Source organism: Mirounga angustirostris, unplaced genomic scaffold, assembly GCF_029215605.1.
Source record: "Mirounga angustirostris isolate CCGP_5_RB_7025 unplaced genomic scaffold, mMirAng1.0.hap1 SCAF_12, whole genome shotgun sequence".
Lineage (NCBI taxonomy): Eukaryota > Metazoa > Chordata > Mammalia > Carnivora > Phocidae > Mirounga > Mirounga angustirostris.
Window position 1 is genome coordinate 103,226,964 of NW_026991720.1, and position 14,206 is coordinate 103,241,169.

The window sequence follows — 14,206 nt, forward strand, 5'->3', positions numbered from 1 at the left end:
GAACTGGGAGAACCTAGAAAGAAATAGAAGGGAAAGAGTAGCCATCAGACAAATGAAGATATAATTAGAAGAAGTGCAAGTCAAATTGATATCACACAAAAAGTGGTACGGGACATTAAAAATTGACATAAGAAACACAACTAAAAAAAAAACAGAAATAAAGAAAAAGGTATTTTTTTAAATTAAGGAAATTTTATGGATAAGAAATGCAGGGAAAAGAAATCCATGCAACTGAAGTCCCCGAAGAAGAAAAACCAAATGCTGGAAGATAATAAATTGGTGATGCTGGAACCCATCAAAAGTTTCCATGCAAGAAAACTGGAATCTACACATTGAAAGGTCTTACCTTCTGCCATGGACAATTATTCTAGAATGGTCAACAGTGAAATGTATCCCATTAAATTTATTGAATTTTCAAGTCACTAGCAACTTGCCAAAATTACCAGATCAAATAAAACGGGAAAATATCCAAGTGGCCTCAGATTGCTCCATAATCACATTTAAGGCCAAAGATAATGGAGTTATTTCTACAAGATACTTGAGGAAATACTGAGTCAAGGATTTCATATCCATCCAAGCTGCCTTTCAAATATAAATGCTGCAAAGAGTTTTAAGCACGTAAGAACTCAGGTTATATTATCTCATATGATTATCTTAAGGAAATTACTAGAAGACAAATTTTAGCCCACCCAAGGATGACTGGTAAATTACAGTGTAAGATAATGATAAGCAATGAACATGTGTTCCAGTAAATGTAAGACTAAAACAAAAATGGAAAATCAGATGACAAGATAGACTGCAAATGTTATGTTCCCTGAAATGTAGAAATGATACGACAAACAAAAATTGAAAGGTTAGGGGAAATGAATCAGATAGAAAGAATACGTTGGCGAATGTCAAAATCAGAGGCTATTTGTTCAACATTCACAAATGTGACTATAAACATAGGCATCTTTCATGGTACAAGAGAAGACATTGAGATAATATCAACCAAAATTGCATGATGGAGAAGAAAACTTAATGATGGAAGAAGAGAAATTACTTTGGTTTTTTTTGCATGGTAAAAACAAATATAAAGGGTTGATATTATTTATACGAAGTTGCAGTTATAAGGTAACTACCAGCACAACAATAAAGCATTATTAAATATGGGTGTTTTTTTTAAGATTTTATTTCTTTATTTGAGAGAGAGAGAAAGAGAGAATAAGTGGGGGAGGGGCAGAGGGAGAGCAGGGAGCCTGACTCAGGACTTGATCCCAGGACCCCGAGATCATGACCTGAGCCAAAGGCAGACACTTAACTGACTGAGCCACCCAGGTGCCCTTAAATGAGTTTAAAAGCAAAATCATAAGTACAGAAAAATACTTAACTAAGAACATATATACACAAAACTTCATTTCATGCTATTATACACCTAACCTTGCCTCAATAAGAAGGTATATGAGACATACAAGAGACTCACCTGAAACAAAACATTTCAGAAAAGTTTAAGGGCAAAGGCACATCAAGCAAATGGGAATACAGAGATGTAGGGGGAGAGAGAGAAAAAACAAGAGGGAGAAAGGAAGGAAAAAAAGCAGGGATCATCAAGTTACTTTCATACAAGGCAGGCTTACGTGTACAAATAGGACTCAGAAGATCTGTGCACGGCATTCAAAGGCCAACAGCACAGGAAAAGGGATAGGGACAATCAAGTAGGAGGGGGACCATGATTTATCTGCCTTAGTCTAGGACAAATGAAAGTTTGCACTTTAAGGAAAGACAATTCCTAAATAACAAAATGAATATAGATCCGATTCTATACGCCCAAGATAGGAAATTAAAAATTCTTTCCAAGTTCCCATAAATCATTCACAAGAGTAGATTATATATTGGTTGACAGAGAGAAATGCTATTAATTCAAAACATGGGTGTGATAAAGACGTTTTCTGAAGGCAATGTAAAAATTAGGATGCATCCACGGGAGTTGGCAGTTAGCGTATGATGCAGTTTTGAGTGTTTGTCAATCTGATTGAAAAAAATGCTCTCATGGAGTAGTTTTCAATTTATTTTTTTTTCTTACTATAAGTACACTGAGTAACTTTGGAAATTCCTGAGACTTTCCACTTGGAAATTAAAAGAAGCTTTACTCAAACAGTTCTTGGGAAAAGAAGACCATTGACACTCATATTGCAAGTATGCAGAGAAAATTGATAAATAAAGTCCAAACATAGTTCCATGAGGCCCTTTGACACTCTCCCTCAGGACCTCCACAAAGGAGGGGACGCTGCTATTGGCCTTCCTGTGGTCCTCCTGTCCCCCAAGCTACAAGCCTCCTTCAGGCAAGGAGAACATTTTTTCTCTCGGCCACGAACGCCAGGCGACCACTGTTCCTGACACGTGGCAAGTGCTGGACGCACTCTTTTCCAAAGACGAATCAGCACAAACACTTAGACTCTTAGCAAGAATCACGATGTCAAGTATGTAAAAGATGCATCGCCATGACACCGTGTGGAGAAACAGATCCAAAACAAAACAAAATACAACCGATGTGTAAGAAGAGGGTATGAAGTAGGATTTTTTTCCCCTCTATTGTCTCAATTCTTTTTTTTTTTAAAGATTTTTTATTTATTTGACAGAGAGAGACACAGCGAGAGAGGGAACACAAGCAAGGGGAGTAGGGGAGGGAGAAGCAGGCTTCCCACTCCCCCTGCTCATGCTGTCTCTCTCTCTCTCTCTGACAAATAAATAAATAAAATCTTAAAAAAAAAAAAAGTCTGCCAACAAGAAATCAAACGCTCTTATTTATATAAGCCTCTTTAAAAGGACATTCTGGGGCACCTGGTGGCTCAGTTGGTTGGGCGACTGCCTTCGGCTCAGGTCATGATTCTGGAGTCCCGGGATCGAGTCCCACATTGGGCTCCCTGCTCGGCAGGGAGTCTGCTTCTCCCTCTGACCCTCCTCCCTCTCATGCTCTCTGTCTCTCATTCTCTCTCTCGCAAATAAATAAAATCTTAAAAAAAAAAAATTAAAAGGACATTCTGATCTTCATAAACATTAACTGTCACCAGCTCTTTTTCTGAAGATGGCAAATGTTCGATTTACATTCTAATGACCCCTTGCTAAGAGTGTTTTCTCTGTGGCCAGCCTCTCTTAGCACCACCCCCATGAGTTCAAAGACGACAAGTGATGAGCACTTGCATGGAAGTCACACAGGGGGGACGAACCAAAGAGAAATCCGCTTTGGTTTTTCCCCATCAGCCCAGCTTCAGCGCACTGCTCCCCTGCCTCCCTCCAGCACCCGCAGACCACATCCCAGTGGGATGCCGAGCCCAGAACCCCATGAGGCAGCTGCTGGGTGGAAGGACCACCACCTTCTTACCCACCCATCCCTTCTCTGTTCCCTCTGGGAGACCCGGGCCAGCAGGTTGAGGTCCCATACCTGCCTGCTCAATGCTCCCCTGCCTTCCCCCAATAGCTTTGGCCCCTGTGACTGGTGCCTGGGGTTCATATTTATGCTGTGTCCTCCCACCCAGCCTGCACCAGAGGGATGCACAAGGGTGTCTGTGAGTGACAGGGGATTTGTTGTCCATTCTTCGCTTTCTTATTCCAAGTTTGCTAACTCTTGGGAATGTCAGGGGGAAGGGAGGTGGCCCACATGCCCACACGCCTCTCTGAACACAGCACCATGGAAACCAGCGATCCCAACCTTGGCTCTAACCATGGAACCCAGAAGAACATCCCAGCAGTGAGCGCTGCCCAGAAGGGCGTGGGCTGCTCACAGGCCAGTCTTGTCCCCTTTCCAGGTCTGGTTTTCACAAGCACACTAGCGCTGAGCCCCACAAGCCAGTGAGGTGGGCAGGCCAGCCATAGCATCCCCATCACTGTGAGGATCCCGACCAGCATCAGTGACAAATCGTTGGCCCCAGGTGTGTGACCAGCAAGAGATCGACCTGGACTCCAGATGCAACTTTTCTTTCTTTTTTTTTTTTTTTTTAAGATTTTATGTATTCATTTGAGAGAGAGTGAGCTAGAGAGAGCACGAGCAGGGGCAGAGGAAAAGGGAGAAGCAGACTCCCCACTGAGCAGGGAGCCCAACGCAAGGCTCGATCCCAGGACCCTGAGATCATGACCTGAGCCGAAGGCAGATGCTCAACCGACTGAGCCCCCCAGACCCCCCCAAATGCAACTTTTCATGCCAGCACCTCACGATTCCATGTCTGAGATTCTGAGGGGATCTCAAGTGCTGAAGGCCATCTATCACAACATTGGAAGGTAGGACTGGCTGCCAGGACCCAGCATGCCAAAGAAACAGACTTTTGGAACTGTTAACTCAGACTCTGAGTACAAAAACCCTCTTCATCAAGCTCCCCTATTAAAAGGTCTGAGCTCCCAACCCCAGCTTGCAGGGCAGAGGTTCCCCCACCACCAAGCAATTCTCAGATGTTAGCTGGTGTCCTACAATGCAACTCAATCCTACCACTCATGACCTGAAGGTAGGGTCATGTCCCACAGTTAGGGGTTCATCCCACAAGATCCCACACACACACTCCTGATGCCCTTCCCAAATCCAGATTGTCACCAGTGACTGACGACCTGTGGTTAAAAAGAAAGCCCCAGACCCCAGGTGGAATCACTTGCCTCCAGGGACAGCAAACCAAGACTTCATCGTAATTTCAATTTCTCCCGGAGTGGGATTTTAAATCCATCAATCCAGAATGTTCTAATCTACACGGATGAGGTAATCTGTCACAAAGGCCCTCTCCTCCCAGAAGACAATGAGATGATCCACCTAATAAAACCTCCAGCGCTTCCCCAAAGGGAAGGTGACCTTGCCTGAAACAATCCTTTCTTTTCTTTGCTAATAACTGCTGGCCCCACCTTCCTTCCTAGAAAAACCTTCCATTTTGTGCAACCTCAGAGCTCCCCTCTCCTTGCCAGACAGGATGCTACCTGATCAATAATCACTTCATAGAGCCAACTGGATCTTCCAATGTACTCTGTTGAATTTTGTTTTTTAACGTGATAAATCATAGGTGCCCAGGGCCCCTGCCTGGGTTTGACGAGGCTGCTGAGCCGCTCACAGAACTCAGGGAGACCGTTTACTCCCTAGATCACCAGTTTGTTTTAAGAGGGTTAACTGAGGAACAGACAGAAGACCTGCCCGGGGCAGGGGCAGGGGAGGGGATGTGGGGCTCCCATGCCCCCCACCCAGGGCCCACGGTCCCCACATCTCTGCCTGCTCACCAACCTGGGAGCTCTCCGGCCCCTGTCCCTTTGGGATCTTACAGAGGCTCCAGGACATGGGCAGGCTGGACTAAGTCATTGGTCATTGGTGATTGATTCAACCTACAGTCCCTTCCCCTCCCCCGAGGAAGAAACACACCCCGTTTCTACACGAGAACGTTGGGGAATCTGGCTGGCACCACTCCTCCTGGCACTGAACTCCTCCCTTGATTAGGAGACAATTAGCTTCGCTGTCCCCAGGCACTAAAGAGACCCAGCCCTTGGGACACCTGCACACTCCGGCTGAACCCAGAGCTCTGAGGAAAACGGAAGAAAATATAAGTCAGACGTTCACAGAGGACGGAGTGAAGTGGCAGCTGAGTGACCAAGGGGGTACGCCTGCTCCCACACAAAATCTTTGCAAGCACTAAATGGCGATTATTAGTTCCCTGGGGGCGTGAAGGGCATTCAGAAGTCAGGACACCTTGCAGGGGAATAACGTGACCCGTCGGATCCTCGATTTCTTCAGTTGTGTTTCTCTTACCAGGCTCTTGAAGGCTGAACGAGATGTGTGGGAAAATGTGCGACAGTTTTCAGAGAAGCATGATTGTGGCTGCTGGTGATGGGAAAGAGTCCGGGAAATTGGATAAACCACGACCTGGGGTTTTAACAAAAAACCCCTCTGGCCGGCAGGGAGGTGAGTCCATGCGGACTTTGAGGGTCACGAGAAAGGATATAAAGCTACATTTCTGGGGCGCCTGGGTAGCTCAGACGGTTGAACATCTGCCTTCGGCTCAGGTCATGATCTCAGGGTCCTGGGATGGAACCCCGCGTCGGGCGCCCTGCTCAGCAGGGAGTCTGCTGGAGCCTAATAGCACCCCCACCAGGAGAGAGTAGGCAGCTTTCAAGGAAACATTCTTTTTGTGTGTAAAATTATTCTAGAGTATTGCTGCGGTTTTCATTTTGCTGAAAAACTTTTTATGAAATTGCCTTACTCTCTGGAGCAATGAATTAACATCTGACATTCTTTGTATTCATGAAGTCTGCCGGGAGCTCGCGTCGTAAATTGTCCTGTGATAACCACCCCGGAATCTCAGGGCTGAAAGGAACCTTAAATTGCACTGCGTCCTGCTCGCACCCAAGTCTGCCATCCCAGGGGACTGTTTCCCAGCGTCAGCCCCTCAAAACATCAGTTCCAGGGGCTGCTGGCTGATTTTAGATGAAAGAGACAGATGGAGGGAGGAAGTGAAGGAGGAGGGTGGGAGGGAAGGAGGGAGGGATGGAGGAGAAGGGGGTAGTAGGATAGAGGAGGGAGGGAGAGGGGAGGGAGGGAGGGAGGGAGGGAGGTCTGCTTGGGATTCTCTCTCTCCCTCTCCCTCTGCCCCTCCTCCCTCTCTCTCTAATAAATAAATAATTTTTTAAAAAAAGAGAGACAACAGGCCCAAAACAGAGTCACTCGTGCTGAGCCCCACATCAGCAAACCAAGAGGTCATACTCAGCCTAAGTTCCAGACCACTAAGAATGTACGTAACCTTTAATCAGTCATCTTGGAATTATCTGGTCAGCAGGAGAGCAAGCCACAGAGAGACCCCTTCTGTTCCCTTGGGAGGGGCAGCCTAGCCCGAAACAATGTGTTCTTTGCTAATAATTTCCTTTAAACATTCTCCTTTTGCCTTTAAAAGCCTTTCCCTTTCTACAGCTCCGGAAGCTCCTTCGTATTCGCCAAATAGGGCAATGCCTAATGCCTGATTCATGAATCCCTGAATAAAGCCCATTTGATCTTTAAATTTACCCAGTTGAATTTTTCTTGTTTAACAGATTGAATGTCACCTTCCCGGCAAGGCTGACCTTAACCGCAATAATATAGTTCCTCTGGGTGCTCCTCACTGCCTTCATCCCACACCTGCTGGCTCTCACCTCCTCCCAGTATTCCATTCAAGCTGCTTCTTTGTTGTGTGTGTAGACTCTGCTTCCCTGAACTCCGGCCTGAGAGCAAAGATTTCACCTGTCCCTTCACTGACTCACCCAGGTCTGGAGACCAACAAGTAGTACATAAATATAGTTGAACAAATGAGTCCATTAATGACTATATAATTCATACCCCAAGGAGGAAGCCACTAAAAGTCTCACTCGTGTGTGCTCTGCGGTCGACACTAGGCTTCAGAACCATCCCCCAGGTGGCCAAGCACCAGGATCTTATAGGATCTCCACAGAGTCTCAACCTCCTGCAGATACACCCAGCCCTTAAGATACGGACACTTTTTGAAACTAGAGATAAAAGAAGGATCTATCGCAATGAGAGCCTCCAAGGCTTGACTCTTTCAGAAAAGGAAAATACTTCTTCACCTCCTTCGAAGGAGTAAAACAAAGACTTCTGAGAAACCGTGCCACGGTATCCCAGGGAGGGAACGAGTAAAAGTGAATCCATGAGCCAGGATCATAGCAGGACACTCAGCTCAGACAGTTCAAGGCAGGAATGTTTCGACCCAGTGGGCTGAATGTCCTGCTATGATCCTGGGTCTGTATATATATACTATACATTATATATTCCTATATTCTATATATAGACAATAGAATAGTACTCAGCCGTAAAAAAAGGATGAGATCTTGCCATTTGCACAACAAAATAAGTCAGACAGAGAACAACAAATACCACGTGATTTTGCTTATATGCGGCATCTAAAAAAACCAAAACAAACAAACAAACAACACTAAAAAAAAAAAACAGAAACAGATTTGTAACTGCAGAGAACAAACCGGCAGTTGCCAGAGGGGAGAACGGAGGGGGATGGGCAAAATAGGTGATGGGGATAGAGACGGACACACTTCCAGTTATAAACTAAGTAAGTCAGGGAGACAAAACACACAGCAGAGTGCCGAATACTGTAACAGTAGATGGGGACAGACGGGGACAGACGGTGGTGACACAGAACGTGGGGAGCACTGAGTGACGTACAGAGCTGCCAAGTCTCCACACCGTACTTCAGCTACACTTCAATAACAGAAAGAGAAAAAGTAAGCGCGTGATACCGGAATCCTGCCAGGGCACTCGGCTCACTCCAGCCTGAGGCCTGGATGCGTCTCAGTCACAAGAACTTACCGTCAAGGGGTGAAGAGGCACATCTTCGAGTCCCTCCCCTCCCCCAAAGCCCGTTAGCCGAGCACCACGGTCAGCACGAAAGGAAAGCGGACCACGCGGGCCACCTCCGGCTCGCCATGAAGCTGTTTGCAGGAATCTGTGCTGTTCTGTCCTGCCCATCACCCCCTCCTGGGAGCCAGCCTGCGTGGGAGGGGGGCGAGGCGACCCCCAGCCTCCCTTGCGCACCAGACCAGACGGAATCTGCCTCTCCTACCCTCACGCCCGTGGCGCCCCTTCCAGGGTGGAGATCAATAGCATGCTCTGCAGCTAGACAGAGGCTTTCAGAGTGCCATCTTCCCGAGGTTCGACGGAAAAGAATGCATCATAAAAAGCCAATTTCTCCGAGAATCTGGAAATGGGTCATTCATCCCCACAACGTCCCGGCACGTGGGCTGCTATGAAGTTTTGCGCCTGACCCTTTGCCAGAAAAAGCCCTTTTCTCGAATTCTGCTCTTGGTGTTACTGCCGCCAAGAAAAATAATTTAGGAGCAGAAGAGCCGAGGCCGAAAAGGTTCAAAGCCGAAAACTATCGTCGCTTTGAAAGGAAAGAAATGCTTTCATTTTACAAAGAAGGAGGTGAAGGGGCGTACCGATGATCCGCATAGTGAGGCGGTCCCTGGGTTAAAATGACACCCTGGTCTCTGTCTTTCTGACCCTCTGTTCCATCCACCACGCTCTGACACCGCAAGAGGGGCACAATGGGGGGGGGGGCAACCTGTGCTCAGGGCACTGTGGGAAAGTTGTCCCTGTGACACCACCTTTTGCTTCATGAAAACGCACTGCTGAGCTACTGTGTGGAAGGCATGTGCCCAGGCAGGGAGGAGGTAAGACATCAAGACACCTTGTCAGGAAAGCGTGACCCCGGTCCCCTGGCTTCTGCAGAGCAGGTGTCCCACTGAAGGACGAGTGTCTGTTGCCTGCTCTCATAACCTCTGATGGCCTCTGATGACCTCCCCTTCGGCCCTTTCCTCCTGTGCTCCCCAGCCCTGCATCCTGGGGCCTCCAGTCCGGGCCTGGGACAAGATGCTTGAGGAACAGCATCCCTCAGGGCTGAGCGCACCCGCCTCAGCCACGTGGCTGTCAGGCCGCTGACCACCCGACTGCACCCGGGGGTCCACATCCCAGTTGGGCACACCCTGCACTCCACTTTGCGGGCCCCGCCTGGCCTGTCGCCCCTCCTCTTCCTTCAGGTGCTGTGGTCCAGCTGCTCTAGCCCGTAACTGCCCGTCCCTTCTCTCCTGCAAGGACATCCCCAGCCAGGTCACCAACGAGCTCCTACGTGTTCGCAGACTGCCCCCCGCATCCCCAAGCCACTGTCCCCGGCCCTCCTCCCCGCAAGTAGGCCGACTTTTTAAGATCTGCACTGAAGAGGAAGTGTTTCCCTAGCTCGCATGGGTGACATCTGGAGTCGGACTCACAAAACCCCCGTGAATACTGTTCAAACTCGTTCCGAAGGGTCTTTAAAGCTACGGATGCCTGGTGTCAAATTTAAAGTTCCACATGACCCCATATCCCAACCATTATTCCTGTGTCTGGATGGCCCGCGCGTAGTAAGTCAACCGTGAGCAGTTACACAGGGGAATGGACTTCCTTAAAGGCTCCCTGGAGCGACTACAGAGAAGATCCAAGACATTCTCAGCGCAGCGATCCAAACGCAGAACGCGTCTCGCTATAAAGTGGGCGCGCAGGGGCGTGGCTGTGCGATGCCTACTCACAGGTCCCTGGTGTGGCATGGGTATGGGATGCCCTGAGTCTGCGTGGCCAGCTCCCCGGCCTCCTGCCCGGTCTGCACCGAGATGATGGCTCTTTCGATCATGTCTTGCAAAGGGACAAAGATGTAGTTGTACTTGAACCCTTCGGCCGGCAGGCTCTGAGGATGAAACTTCCAGGAAGGGTTTTTCACCAAGTCCGTCCTCATGCTGTATAAGATGCTGGTCCGGATGGTGTAGGTGACGTGGGGTGGCAGCTGCTGAGACGGGGCCGCCTGGTTCCTGCCGGCCAGGGAAGTGTTGAATATGACACCTGCCGGCAGAAAAGGGAAGACAGGGGTCATCGCACCCTGAGGGCGGCTCACCCAGAGCCAGCGCGGGTCCAGGGAAGTTGGACGGCCGTGAGACTCAGCCCAGCTCCCCCCTGGGGAAGTGGCAAGGCAGCGCGGATCCTTAGGGTTACACGGGGCAGCTACTGGTATATAAACCCATACTGTGTGTCATCAATTATTTACAACAAAATAATCTGCACCAAGAAATCTGTAACAAAATGATTTCTTTTGCGTTTTTCTAGGACTCGGAAAATGACCCCAGGCTGCTCAAACAGTCAGGCTTTCCTTTTCTGGGATTACAGATGCATTCGTGAGAATGAGGCAGGGGAGGTGTGCGGAGGCTTGTGGTCGTGGAGGGAGGAGGTCAGGGGACGGAAGGGACAGCACAGGGAGGGTGGTCAAGGGCATGCTGACAGACGGTCACTCTTCACCTGCGCTGAGCAAGGCGGGGCCCAGAGTTGTCACATCATACGGATGTACGTGGGTCAGCTAGATTTCAGTTTCCAACAGAACTGGTGTCTTTGGGATTATCGATCAGTCGTTTTTGTTTTTGTTTTTTTTAACTTAAATTTGATTAGCCAACATATAGTACATCATTAATTTTTGATGTTCAATGATTCATTCGTTCCATATAACGATCATTCAAAATGTGAACACAGGGACTCGGTTCTGGCACATGAATTCTCTGAATTTCATACACAATACCTGTTGGGGGTAAACAGGACACTCCCGAGGTTCACATGGGCAAGTCCTAACCCCCAGCAGATCAGAATGTGAGCTCACTTGGAGACAGTGTCCTCACAGAGGTAGTCAATGGAGAAGGAGGTCCTTAGGGCGAGCTCTCGTCCAGTAGGACTGCTGTCCTCAAACAGGGGAAATGTGGACCCAACATGCACATAGCAAACACCGTAAGAGACCCAGGAGAAGGCAGCCGTCGACACGCCAAGGGGAGGCTGGAGCGCGTCCCCCTCACGGCCTCAGAAAGAGCCCACGCTGTTGACACCTGGGTCCCAGACGTCTGGCCAGAACCAAGAGAAAACAGATTTCTGTCATCAAAGCCACATGGTCTGTGGTCCTGTGTCACAGCAGCCCTCAACAAACTCATACACACCCAAATAAAAAAAATAATGCGATATTCATTCAAGACACGAGAACGCATCACGTGTATCCTGAACAAATAGGCATGAATGAAGGAAGCCGAACTGGCTGTTGTCTTCCCCCCTCCCCTCCCCCCAGGATGTCAAGATACTATGATAAAGTCAGAGTGACGACGGAATCAGAGCAAAACTGTAATCGGGAAAGATATAATTTTATCATGTGAGATTTAGCGGTGAAACGACACCATGAAGTAGTAAAAACAGATGCCGTGAATGGCCTGGAGCCCAGGATCAGAGACGCGGACAGCCACAGCTCACCAACGCAAGGTGAGCCTTGCTGCTTGGTCTCAGTCTATCTGGAAAGGACGTCTTTTCTTTCGGAGGCACTGGCACACAGGTTTGGGGAGAAAGACGCAAGACAGCAAGCCCGCTGGAGCCCATGCCTACAGGAGCGTATGTTCTCATGGCACACTTACTGGCCAAAAAGCTGTTCTGCCGCATGAGCTCACGGGCTTTCGACTCCAGGCTGGCGACAGAATCCAGTGCCTGGAAACGGTTCAGCAACACGCAGGAGGAGAGGTTGACCAAGATACCGCCGAGGAAGCGGACGCGTCCGGCGCCCCCATGAGCAAACATCTTGTCCAGCTTTCCTCCTGAGGGCAGAAAACGGGACAGGACATTACAACTTGATCTCAGCCCGGGGAGAAAAAAAAATCCCTTCGTGAGTCACACTTTGTTCATAGGCAAAATGTGCTACCTATTGGCTGAGTATCAACTCTGCCTTTTGAGTCTTGGTTTTGGTTTGGGTTTTTTTTGTTTTGTTTTTTTTTTGTTGTTGTTGTTTTGTTTTGTTTTAAGTAGCCCCAAGGTGGGGCTCGAATTCATGACCCCGAGATCAAGAGTCCCAAGCTCCACCGACTGAGTCAGCCAGGGACCCCAACTCTGCTCTTTGAATGCAGTCCCGTGATGCTGATCCTCCCATGGGAATGAAAAGCCGTGGAAGCACAGACAGTGAGCCTGCGGCCCAGGGATGCTGGGCGGCAGGCGACGCACAGAAGAATCCCCGGGTGAAAGCCTCCGAGCAGCACGGAAGGCCTCTCACACAGAACCCAGCAAAAAAAACACATTAGTGTTCCAACCTGGCACCAAGGAATTCCAGAAAACATGCCTTCACCATCACAGCAGGCATTTTGTGAAAGCCGCTCACTTGGTCACATTAACTTTGCAGAAACAGTGATCCGGGATCAAGGAGTATTGCCACTGAAGAAATCCGAAGCTGGTGCACTCTGCCCAGGTTTGAGCATTTGAAATGGAAGTAGAGCCGGGGAGTAAAGCGGGCACATTCGTCAGGGCAGAACACGGGGGAGGGCTTGGTACATGAGCTCTGGCTTCAGGGACGAGCTGGACCACAGGTCAGAGAGATGTGGGAAAACCAAACAACGCAGAGTAGGGTGGTGTGGGAAGAACACGAGAACCTAGCCAGGGAGGGAAGCGATTACAGACGGGCTCAGGATGATAGGGAGACGCCATCAGACCCGCCAGGCTCGCTGATGTCATGGCACCACCGTGGGCTGGGGCAATGTGCTTGTGTCCACTAGGGCGGGCCACCCTGGCCCCCCACCCCGGCCTCGCTCCTTAGGAGACCCCCAGAGACTAGATTGCTTGGGACTTCATAAAGAACAGAAAGACTCAACCAAGAAGGATGAATGCACATGGAAACATACTGACATGTTTTTACACACCTATGACACACACAAAAACACACAGCGAATCACAAAACCGCATAGACATAGGACAGTAAAGGGGCAGCTCTTAAACGCCCTAGTGGCCCTTCCCTCAACCACAGGACCCACTTCCACAGGGACGATGCCTGAGCAGATGGACACCGGCTTCCGGCCACATCATCCTCTCCAAAAGCATCCCTCAAAGGATGGGCTGAAATGAGCCCCCATCCAACCCCAAATCTATAAGACTGAACAGAACCAGCCACTGGGAAACATCAAGAAATGGAAGCTTGATGAGAATCTTCTGGGAAAGAGCATCCGTTATATGTGATTTTCAGGCTTTACAACGGAAGTCTATCGCATGCTTTTCAGCATGGGTTGAGTGGTCCAAAGGAGTGAAGTCTATTCACTATGCAGCAAACCCTACTGGTTATTCGGGTGAACTGCGTGATGCCACGGCGCCCGGGAAGCCTCCGTGGGCGTTCAGCCACCTGCTGCATTGAGGGTAAGCCCACAGCCCGTGGGACGAGGGCTGCTAGCCGCCGCGCTCCCGAACCCACACTCTGGCAGGCACACACCGCAATCCAGAGTGAGCCCCCCCGTGTCCTGTTCCGAAGTGCCCTATGCGTGGAGTTCCCAGTGTCCTAGACTTACTCCTTTCCCTCCATGATCCCACACAGCCTCTTGCCTGTGGGCCATGTCATTTGCTGTCCATTGTGTGGGAGCAGATAATGACCCGACCCGCTTGTCTGTCCTCTGTGCAGGGGCAGTGCGCCCCACCGGCCCTCACCCACCTCTCGAGGTCCCCCATGCTCCAGCCCCCCAGATGACAGCTGGCCTTCCCCCCATGCCCATTCACGGGGCACCCCAGCACCCCGGCACTGCCTCGGCCTTCTCGCCTCCCTCTCTTGCTGGTCTGCCTACTCCTCTCTCTCCTCCTGGCTTCCTACTTTCCAGATCAAGCCTGGGCTGTGCCTGCTCAGCATCGACCTGTCTCTGA

The 14,206-nt window shown here is 49.4% G+C and overlaps 1 protein-coding gene across 1 annotated transcript in view; it reads right to left on the minus strand.

Annotated features, from left to right (window-relative positions):
- The window catches only part of ABCA13 (ATP binding cassette subfamily A member 13), a 379,838-nt gene that overhangs the window by 225,299 nt on the left and 140,333 nt on the right, over positions 1 to 14,206 (minus strand). Inside the window, exons 30-31 of the mRNA XM_064575492.1 lie at positions 11,959 to 12,135; positions 10,060 to 10,366 (exon numbers count right to left, since the gene is read on the minus strand). Of these exons, the coding sequence (XP_064431562.1) occupies positions 10,060 to 10,366; positions 11,959 to 12,135 (484 nt within the window). The remainder of the gene's footprint in view (positions 1 to 10,059; positions 10,367 to 11,958; positions 12,136 to 14,206) is intronic.